This window comes from Salvelinus alpinus, chromosome 3 (genome assembly GCF_045679555.1).
Source record: "Salvelinus alpinus chromosome 3, SLU_Salpinus.1, whole genome shotgun sequence".
NCBI classification, from domain to species: Eukaryota; Metazoa; Chordata; class Actinopteri; order Salmoniformes; family Salmonidae; genus Salvelinus; species Salvelinus alpinus.
The window spans coordinates 28532970-28544997 of record NC_092088.1 but is presented as its reverse complement, the minus strand read 5'-3'; the positions used below and the strand labels follow the sequence as shown (position 1 = coordinate 28544997).

The 12028-nt window shown below is 41.7% G+C and overlaps 1 protein-coding gene across 1 annotated transcript in view; it reads right to left on the bottom strand.

Moving 5' to 3' along the window:
* The window catches only part of gucy2g (guanylate cyclase 2g), an 84539-nt gene that overhangs the window by 55782 nt on the left and 16729 nt on the right, over positions 1-12028 (bottom strand). The window contains exon 2 of the mRNA XM_071392434.1: positions 3214-3562. Coding sequence (XP_071248535.1) covers positions 3214-3562 — 349 coding nt within the window. The remainder of the gene's footprint in view (positions 1-3213; positions 3563-12028) is intronic.

Here is a 12028-nt window from a genome sequence, read left to right as displayed (position 1 = left end):
CAGGGATGGCTCCAGAGTTCCACTGTGGAGATGGAAGAAACTTTCAGAAGGACAACCATCTCTGCAGCACTTCACCAATCAGACCTTTACGGTAGAGTGGCCAGACAGAAGCCACTGCTCAGTAAAATGCACATGACAGCCCGCTTGGAGTTTGCAAAGAGGCACCTAAAGGACTCTGAACATGAGAAAGAAGATTCTCTGGTCTGATGGAACCAAGATTGAACTCTTTTGCCTGAATGCCAAGCGTATGGAGGAAACCTGGCACCATCCCTAAAGTGAAGCATGGTGGAAGCAACATCATCCTGTGGGGATGTTTTTCAGAGGCAGCGACTGGGAGACTAGTCACCGGGGGCAAACTACCTGCCCTCCAGGACACCTACACCACCCGATGTCACAGGAAGGCCATAAAGATCATCAAGGACAACAACCACCCAAGCCACTGCCTGTTCACCCCGCTATCATCCAGAAGGCGAGGTCAGTACAGGTGCATCAAAGCAGGGACCGAGAGACTGAAAAACAGCTTCTATCTCAAGGCCATCAGACTGTTAAACAGCCACCACTAACATTTAGCGGCCGCTGCCAACATACTGACTCAACTCCAGCCACTTTAATAATGGGAATTGATGGAAATTATATAAAAATGTACCACTAGCCACTTTAAACAATGCCACTTAATATAATGTTTACATACCCTACATTACTCATCTCATATGTATATGTATATACTGTACTCTATATCATCTACTGCATCTTGCCATCTTTATGTAATACATGTATCACTAGCCACTTTAAACTATGCCACTTTATGTTTACATACCCTACATTACTCATCTCATATGTATATACTGTACTCTATACCATCTACTGCATCTTGCCTATGCCGTTCTGTACCATCACTCATTCATATATCTTTATGTACATATTCTTTATCCCTTTACACTTGTGTGTGTGTATAAGGTAGTAGTTGTGGAATTGTTAGGTTAGATTACTTGTTGGTTATTACTGCATTGTCGGAACTAGAAGCACAAGCATTTCGCTACACTCGCATTAACATCTGCTAACCATGTGTATGTGACAAATAACATTTGATTTGATTTGATTTAGTCAGGATCAAGGGAAAGATGAACGGAGTAAAGTACAGAGGGATCCTCGATGAAAACCTGCTCCAGAGCACTCAGGACTTCAGAATGGGGTGAAGGTTCACCTTCCAACAGGACAACGACCTTACACACACAGCCAAGACAACTCAGGAGTGGCTTCGGGTCTCTGAATGTCCTTGAGTGGCCCAGCCAGAGCCCAGACTTGAACCCGATCTAACATCTCTGGAGAGACCTGAAAATAGCTGTCCAGCGACACTCCCCATCCAACCTGACAGAGCTTGAGACTCCCCAAATACAGGTGTGCCAAGCTTATAGTGTCATACCCAAGAAGCCTCCAGGCTGTAATCGCTGCCAAAGGTGCTTCAACAATGTACTGAGTAAAGGGTCTGAATACTTATGTAAATGTGATATTTCATTTTTTAATTTGTAGTTTTTGGCAAAAATGTCTGTTTTTGTAATGTCATTATGGAATATTGTGTGTAGATTGATGAGGATTTTTTTTTTTTATGAACAGAGTGGACTAAGTTTTGTAGACTTTACCCTTTGCAAAAGTTTATTTTTTTATCGTGCTTGGCTCTGCCCACCTCCTTGCTTGTTCTGCCACTATGACTAATTTGTTGCCATTGGAAACGACAAGCTGGTTTAGCTATACAAGTCTTTGCTAATGTTAGCTAACGTTAACTAGCTCCCTAGCTAATCAAAATATCTGTTTGCATTTATTGATTTACCTCAGCTTGAATACAACCATATAGTTAGCTATCTACAGTAGCCTAGGTTTGTTTGCATACACTTCTTATGACTGGCAGCCTGGTGAAAGCAGCTGTGTTGTTGCCGAGCAACCGACCCGGTGTTAGAACTCTGAGCGTCGGCTAAAAAAATGTTAGCTTTGTCAGAAATGCTACAAAAAGGTAGCACATCGTTGGTTCTTAATGGACAGAAATGAGCAAGTAAGAGCAATAAATTATACGTTTAATTAAATCTGTTGCCCCTACAAACGTATTCAGTCCGAAAGGTCCGCAAGTCTAATTGTCACTTTATGGACGCTGTAGTCTCGTTCTCATCCAATGCCTAAACATTGAATTAATTCTGGGCAAAAAGTTGTCTGAAAACCCTAACATGCTGACCACACCGCTCGCGCGTATGTTGATTCTGTCCCCCCACACCAGACGCGATCAGGACACGCAGGTTGAAATATCAAAATGAACCCTGGACCAATTATATTAATTTGGGGGACAGGCCGAAAAGCATTTATGGCAATTTAGCTAGCTAGCTAGCTGTTGCTAGCTCATTTGTCCTGGGATATAAATATTGGTTTGTTATTTTACCCGAAATGCACAAGGTCCTCTACTTCGACAATTAATCCACAGATAAAATGGTAAACCAAATTCGTTTCTCGTCATCTCTCCTCCTTCCTTCAGGCTTCTTTTTCTTCTTTGGACTTTATATGGCGGTTGGCAACCAACTTTACGGTGCATTACCACAACCAACTGGAGAGTGGACCTCAGTTCATCTTTCAATCACCCATGTGGGTATATGCTCCTAAAAACCAATGAGAAGATTTGAGAGGCAGGACTTGCAGCGCGTTGAGCATCACCAATAGAACCAATATCTATTTTAGCACCCGGCTACACAGACGCTCGCTGACACACGCGAGCAGTGTGGGTGCAATAATTGAATAACATGTATGTGTACATTTATTTTGCAATGCTCGCGCACGCGATGCGAGCAGTGTAGTCAGCATGTAATGCTAATGGCCCTGTTAAAAATCCAGTATATGGTTCTTGGTAATGGACTGGATGGCTCATGACGAGAGGTGAGAGTGTATTGTGTACCTCCAAGCAAATTGATTTGCTAGTTTTTTATTGAGATTGGTGTCATATTGGCTTAGATATGATGGTAGGGAGATCTGAATTTAACATTGAGCTTCAATCAATGCCTATGTAATAGAATAGGGAGATAATGCAAGTCTTCAGGTCTATGGCAAGGTTACTCATCATGCAAGCATAGTTCATCAGGCCATCTGCAATACAATCCCACTTACCACATTAAAAGACAATACAGCACTACAGCACTATATAACTGAGTAATAGAGGAGGAACATTTGTTTGCTTACCTCTTGCCACTGTCGAGATGTACTTGACATTCCTGTGGACAAGTTCCATGTTGCTGGTGTCAAACTTAACACTTGCTGTCACGGTGAGTTGAGCTCTGAGCAGATCCTCGACAGACTTCCATAAAGCATCGACTTTGTCCCAAGTGTTTGAATCTAACCCCCCTCCAATCAGAGCCACATGGTCCCACCCAAAATATTGCAGTGTCCTAACTAAGACCTCTCCACTTCTTTTAAGGGGGGGCACAACTTTGATGTAAGTATCGTAAACGGCAGTATTGTCCATCTTGGAGGACTGTCCGACAAAGCCAAACATCGGGATGTTCCAAGTAGATGCAATAAGACCAGTGACCTGTAAAACAAAGAGTAAAATTATTATTATATTCATAAACATTGTTCATGTTTGCCCGTGCCAAAATAGTGTAGGGGGGTGCAACATGTTTTTTTATTTGGGGAGGGTTGCGTGTTTTTCTTTTGGGCACAGGGGAGGGATGTGCATTTTTTCCCTGGTTTAAAATTCACAGTTTTGCAGGTTTTCCTATATAATTTATTCCAACCTAGCCAAGTTTACCCATATACCTTGGTTTGACCATTAGAAAGTGTTCTCTGGGACAAGTGTTCTGTCACCGACCGGTCCGTTGTTGAATGAATGAATTTCTCTCTTTTCTCATGTAGGCTACATTTATAATGCATCAGTACTGCAATGTACTGTACCAATGCATCACCACCAGCTACACACTCTGGCCATTCAAACTTCCCCGCCAGTTCATTGCCAAAGATTCAACAAACAAGAATACTTCTTGTCCTCAAACATTAGTTAGAAAAATTACTCAAAATAAGTGACCAAACTATAGGCCTATTCAGTGCTATTCAAGTCCAATGCAGCCGTTTTATCGCAAAATCAAATCATTTTGGGGTAACAATTAAGTACCTTACTGTGACTGTTTCAATTAAAATGGTCAAAGAGAAACAAAAATAGCTTCTTAGCAAAGAACAATTTCTGAAGTAAGAATTTTGCGAGGACTTTTTGGGAGTGGTCTGAGTAGGGAGGGGAAAACTGAAAACTAGCTGTTATTGGCAGAGAGGTTTTGAACCTAGTGATGTCACCAGGCAGGCCAAAACTCCATCCCACCAAAACAGGCTGAAATTTCAGGCTGTCTTTTCAAACAGCTCTTACACTAAAAGGGCATTATCATAATTTTCACAATTTCACAGTATTATTCCAACCTCATAGTGTGGAAAAATATATAAAACACAGGTAAATATATTTTTTACTGTACCGGGCCTTTCATTTGTAAATTGGGAGGTGCATGAACACAAAGTGAGCACAAGACGGGGTTGACCTGGGGGTTCAGAGGTACCGGAATGCATGAGAAAAAAAAGTTACCAACACAATGTTCAGCGGACAAATCACATTAGGCAACTATCTATGGTAGACTTACTGTAATGGACAGCAATCTCTAATGCACATATTAATTCAAAGCTTTGTAGATATTACTACAAAACATACATAAACCCAATATTCAAGCCTGAACCTACCGGAGTCCTTCCTACATGAAAAATATTTGATGTGCCCATGCCAGAATGATAAAACATGATTTTGCCGTTATACATATTACGAAGAAAAACATAAAAGCCCATAGATTTAGGATGTCTTTGGTAAATATTTAGTCTACTGCAAAATTAAACAAACTCCAGGAATCCTTTTTGACTGTGAACTGTATTATATGATGCATATACTGTATGGAATGGGTAGGTGCTATCTATGAGCATAGCCACGGAAAGGGTTGTTGCAGCACCCCCTGAAAAATCGGAATGAAAAAATAACAATTAAAATTGTTGTTCACATAAGTAGTGCACCGAGCCTTTAATGGTCCTGTGTTAGTGGACCGATATATCCGTCTGCAGTTCTGTGCACAATAAGCGTTTTCTAAACAGTTTCTATAACTTTCATATATCAACCAAAATAAGTTCTATACATTTTCCGTACCATAACGAAATGGCTCTAACAGGTACTGTACATCATACAAATTAATCATTTCCATTGTTAAAAGTAAACCAAGCACATAGGAGCTACATGTAAAACGCAGGACACTTAGCCTGAATTAACGCACCCCCCATCCCCTCCCGATGCAATATCTTGGCACGACTGAAGAAAATGCTGATAACATTATGATTGAGTCATATATTTAATCCATTATACTATGGGTATCTTTACATGCTAAATAATTAAAGAAAACAGAGAGTATGCACCCAATTCCTTTTATTTTACAGGATAATAATGGTGCATGAAGCAAACATGGAATGTGGTAGACTAAAGGTGTCTGTTTTGCAGGTAGCCTAGTAGTTAGAGCGTTGGGCCAGGAACCGTAAGGTTGCTGGATCGAATCCCCGAGCTGACAAGGTAAAAATCGGTTGTTTTTCTCCTGAGCAAGGTATTTAACCCACTGTTCCCTGGGCGCCTGAAGACGTGGATGTCTATTAAGGCAGCCCCCCGCACCTCTCTGATTCAGAGGGGTTGGGTTAAATGCGGAAGACACATTTCAGTTGAAGGCATTTGGTTTCATCCTTCTCTGTCCCCCTGGTGCGGTGCAACATTTCTTATTCAGCCTCAGTAGCATGAATTCCTGAAAATAGTCAAATTACATTTAGATGTGTATGGGACAGTTTTCAGATTTGATCTGACATTTTGAAATTTGCTTCCTCATTAGAAACTGTGGGAGAGAGTGGGGTAAGTTGAGACAATTTTTACATTCAGCACCCTCCATCAAGGGAAATATATTATTATTTCTAACAAAGATATCTACGTATACACTGAGTATACAAACCATTAAGAATAACTGCTCTTTCCATGACATAGACTGACCAGGGGAATCCTGGTGAAAGCTATGATTACTTATGGATGTCACTTATTAAATCTACTTCACTCCGTATAGATGAAGGTAGGAGGCAGGTTAAAGAAGGATGTTGAAGCCTTGAGACGATTGAGACATGGATTGTGTATGTGTACCATTCCGAGGGTGAATGGGCAAGACAAAAGATTGAAGTGCCTTTGGGAAGTAGGTGCCAGGTGCACCAGTTTAAGTCAAGAACTGTAACGCTGCTGTTTTTTTACCCTCAACAGTTTCCTGTGTGTATCAAGAATGGTCCACCACCCAAAGGACATCCAGTCAACATGTCACAACTGTGGGAAGCACTGGAGTCAACATGGGCCAGCGTCCCTATGGAACGCTTTCGACACCTTGTAGAGTCAATGCCCCGACGAATTGAGGCTGTTCTGAGGGCAAAAGGGGCAGTGCAACTCAATATTAGGAATGTGTTCCTATATTCAGTGTATTTCAGGATGTTGTGTATACCTGGAAATAATCAGAATTCATGTAAACATTACAGTTTTGAAAACATAGCTTGTCCATAAAAAGTGGGCTCTTGGCACAAGAGGCATGTATGGGGTAAGTTGAGCTGCCTACAAAAACAAAGATTACCACTACCTTTTAAAAACCATGTCTATTTTTATTTCCCAATCACAATCGCTTTTTGTCTTTTATTCCCTAAGGTCTAAGGGCCCAGGTCTGAGTTTCTACGAATCTAACATATGGAATTGCTTTACGGTCGTCATACCAAGGATCATTTAGCTATTTTATTTAGAATTTAGAATTTTTTAAATACAAAAATTATTTGATGAAACGTTGACAGATTCATACATGGAAAAACAGTCAAAAAATAAATTGAAAGGAAGTATGTTTTGAAGTGTTTTACCTATATCTGAGAGATATGAGAAAGCTCAGAATATATATATTTTGTATTTATTTACTGTGGAATTATCCGTTTACCTTTGACGTGGCAATGCCCTAATCACTTCCATACATTTTTCGGCCGGTACCGGGTTACCTTCAGACGAGTCCCGTGACACTTGTGGGGGTCGTAGAGCAAAGAGGAGAGCACCATCGTGTTCGTGAGAGTCTCATCTTTTCACAGACATACATATTAGTGAGTTGCCCAAACTACACATGACTTTGTGACAAGACCACTTCAAATTAGTGGATTTGGCTATGTCAGCCACACCCGTTGCTGACAGGTGAATAAAATTGGGCACACAACCATAGACAGCCATAGACTCCATAGAAAAACATTGGCAGTAGAATTGCCCGTACTGAAGAGCTCAGTGACTTTCAACTTGGCACCGCCATAGGATGCCACCTTTCCAACAAGTGAGTTCATCAAATGTCTGCCTTGCTGGAGGTGCCCCGGTCAACTGTAAACGTCTAGGAGCAACAACGGTTCAGCCACGAAGTGGTAGGCCACACAAGCTCCCAGAACAGGACCGCTGAAGCGCGTACAAATCGTCTGTCCTCGGTTGTATCACTCAATACCGAGTTCCAAACTGCCTCAAGAATCAACGTCAGCACAAGAACTGTTCATGAAATGGGTTTCCATGGCCACGCAGCCGCACACAAGCCTAGGATTACCATGCACAATGCCAACCCTAGGCTGGAGTGGTGTAAAGCTCGCTGCCATTGGACTCTAGAACAGTGGAAACTTGTTCGCTGGAGTGATTAATCACGCTTCACCATCTGGCAGTCCGACAGATTAATCTGGGTTTTGCGGATGCCAGGAGAACGCTACCTGCCTGAATGCATAGTGTCAACTGTAAAGTTTGGTGGAGGAGGAATAATGGTCTGGGGCTGTTTTCGTGGTTCGGGCTAGGCCCCTTAGTTGCAGTGAAGGGAAATCTTAACATTGCAGCATACAATGACAATATAGACAGTTCTATGCTTCCAACTATGTGGCAACAGTTTGGGGAAGGCCCTTTCCTGTTTCAGCATGTCAATGCCCCTGTGCACAATGCGAGGTCCGTGCAGAAATGGTTTGTCGCCGACTGCGAGCCAGGCCTAATCGCCCAACATCAGTGCCCAACCTCACTAATGCGCTTGTGGCTGAATGGAAGCAAATCCCCGCAGCAATATTCCAACATCTAGTGGGAAGCCTATCCAGAAGAGTGGAGGCTGTTACAGCAGCAAAGGGGGGACCAAATCCATATTAATGCCCATGATTCAAAAAGCAGGTGTCCACATACCTTTGGTCATGTAGTGTATCTATAGCTTAAACAGGTTAAACAGGGATTTTGATGGGGATTTATTTATTATGCTAAATCGATTTCCACGGGGGCGCGAACATCGACTCTAGGGTTAAAGCATCTTTTAACACTGGGTTAACACCTAACAAACACTTTGTACTTTTTAAAAACACTTTTAACATAGGCCAGGCCCTGCCCTCTAACCATTTACCATTAGGCAACATCTTTTCAATGTATTTCTTTAGTCCTGTCCAGACCGGCGATATTTTGGGGTCGATTTTTGTTCTCCTCTGTGAAGGACGAAACCACATGGAAAAAGTGGTAAGCAAGTTAGGTCCAAAAAACAGATTCCGGGACTGTCTGGACCTGATCAAATCTGAACCAATCATAGACGTCTGTGTTTTAGCCACATCAAGGCCGCTCCGGAACGGACCAATTCTGATTCAATCATAGATGCCTATATTTGTTTCAGATTTGGTCCGGTCTTGATTTCAACGTCCACAGACGTCCGGTCCGGACCAGCCTATTTGGGCCAAACAAAGACATGTATAATTGTTTCAGATTTGGTCTGGTCAGTACAGGGCTTGATTTGTCCAAACATAGACGTCTATGTTTGGTTAAGATTTGACCCGGGCCCGGCCGGCCTTCATTTCAATGTCCACAGACATCCGGTGCTGACTGGCCTATATTTGTCTCACCCTGGGGGTCTAGAACCATTTGAGTGCAGCGTTGTGTGTGATTGGCGGCCAGCTGGCTTGGGTCACTGAGATCTTTTGTTGTCTGTCGTCATCCACAGCACCGTTCTGGAAGATATGCCACCTTATTTATCTTCTCTGCCTCCTGCAGTATATGAGAGAGAGAGACCACGATGCCAGTCGGCAGGCATTGCCACGGGCACCTGCAGTGGCTTCAGCTGCTGATGGATGGCGGGTGTCAGGGCTGACACAGAGGGAATTTTTGCATACATGTAGGTGCTGTTAAGCTAAACCACCTCTGCCACTACTTCTTGAACTATTTGAGGAACACCTTGTTTCCATAAACCTTTCCATACTTCACTGTATTCCCCTCCTCGTGTGTAAACCTACCCGTGAGTGGCATGCTGTTGGACAGGACGACATGAAAGGGGACTTGGCTATCTCCTATTTCTGTACCGTCAGGCAGCTTGATGTTCAAGTATAGCTACATTAGATATAGCTACATCATTGTCCACCTAGTTACTGTAGTGACTAACTGTAGTGACTAACTGTAGTGACTAACTGTAGTGACTAACTGCAGTGCAAATCATTGACTTTGTAGACATTGAATAAGATGAACAATAGCTACCATTTGCAGAAAGGGGTAAAGAAAGCAAAGAAGACAAGCAATTTTTTTAGAGCAAAAAAGAATAGCTACTGCAATTGTTGCTGGTATTGTCCTGGCTAGCTAACAACAACAACAGCTAGGGCAGAAATTGGAAAGCTCTCACCTTCCTATCACAAGTTAAAGCAGCTTGATATGATGGTGTCCATCCGTCTTGATTTCTCGGACAATAGCTAGCTCTAGCTAACGTTAGCCAGCTAAATTTCACTCTTCAAAGAGATAATGTGCTAGCTAGCTAGCGAGCTTAAGTAAATAACTGGCCAATTACATAGCAAAGGTTCCCTATTCCAGACTGTAGATAGATACTAACTACAGTGCCTTCAGAAACTATTCATAACCCCTGACTTATTCCACATTTTGTTGTGTTACAGCCTGAATACAAAATTGATAAAAAAATAATAATTCCTCACCCATCTACACACAATACCCCATAATGACAAAGTGAAAACATGTTTTTAGACAGAAATATCTCATTTACATAAGTATTCCCCCCTGAGTTAACACTTTGTAGAAGCACCTTTGGCAGCGATTACAGCTGAGTATTTCTGGGTAAGTCTCTAAGAGCTTTCCACACCTGGATTGTGCAAGGTGTGACTATTTATTTTCAAACATCTCAAACTCTGTTAAATTTGTTGTTGATCATTGCTAAACAATCATTTTCCGGTCTTGACATATATTTTCAAGTAGATTTTAAGTCAAAACTGTAACTCGGCCACTCAGGAACATCACTGTCTTCTTGGTAAGCAACTCCAGTGTAGATTTGGCCTTAAGTTCTAGGTTATTGTCCTGCTGCAAGGTGAATTTATCTCCCAGTGGTCTGTGGGAAATCAGACTGAACCATGGTTTCCTCTAGGATTTTGCCTGTGCTTAGCTCCATTCATTTTCTTTATTTATTCTGAAAAACGTCTTAATTATTCCATTAAAGCATACCCATAACATGATACAGCCACCACTAAGCTTGAAAATATGGAGAGTGGTACTCAGTAATGTGTTGTATTGGATTTGCCCCAAACATAACACTTTGTATTCAGGACAAAAACATATTTGCTTTGCCATCTTTTTTGCAGTAATACTTTAGTGCCTTGTTGTGAACAGGATGCATGTTTTCGAATATTTGTATTCTGTACCGGCTTCATTATTTTCACTCGGTCACTTAGGTTAGTATTGTGGAGTAATTGTAATCCTATCACAGCCATTAAACTCTGTAACAGTTTTAAAGTCACCATTGGCCTCATAGTGAAATCCCTGAGCAGTATCCTTCCTCTCTAGCAACTCAGTTATGAAAGACGCCTGTATCTTTGTAGAGACTGGGTGTATTAATACACCATCCAACGTGTAATTAATAACTTCACCATGCTCAAAGGGATATTCAATGTCTGCTTTTATTATTTTTACCCAACTACCACTAGGTGCCCTTCTTTGCGAGGCATTGGAAAACGTCCCTGGTCTTTGTGGTTGAATCTGTGTTTTAAATGTACTGCTCGACTGAGGGAACTTACAGATAATTGTATGTGGGGGATACAGAGATGAGGTAGTCATTAAAAAATCATGTTAAACACTATTTCACACAGAGTGAGTCGATGCAACTTATTATGTGACTTGATAACCACTTTTTTTTTTTACTCGTGAACTTTTGTCATGGTTCCTCCTGGCACCAGAGGGCAGCAGAGACCTCAGGGTGTGTCTTATTTCATGATTGTGTCCCTGTTAACTTCTTGCAACTATAGGGGGTGCTGTTCCGCATTAGCATATTTGGGTCTCCAAATTAAACTGCCTCGTGCTAAATTCTTGATCGTACAATATGCATATTATTGTTATTATTGGATAGAAAACACTTTCTAGTTTCTATAGAAGTTGGAATTTTGTCTCTGAGTGGTACAGAACAATATCTACAGCACTTTTCATGACAGGGGTCAGATTTCAGAAATTTTTACCCCTGATCTGGAGTCTGTTTTTAAGGCGACAGTGAATGCTATGAAGAAACCGACACTGCCTACGTCTTCCTCTGGGTGTCTGTACGTCATCACGTTTTGAATGGAATCGATTGCACAATCACAGCCATTATAAAACCACAAAATGTATAGGGACCTCCCTTTCTCGTCGCGCGCCTGAAGCGTGAAGGACATCGGACTTGCCTCATTCCAAATCGTTGTCTAACCAGCAATATTTCTCCGGTCATGTTTTCAGTCGTTATAGTTGTTAAAAACATCATAATGTAGTTAATTTGAACCGTTTTATAGCAATTTATATCCGTTTAGTGCGATTTTGAGGAATTTCTTTGTTGTGCACTCTGAAACTTTGGACACGTTTTGTGGTCCCGTTCGATCGTTAGTGGATATTTCCAAGGACAGAGGACATCTATCGACCAAAAGAAGATTACAACAT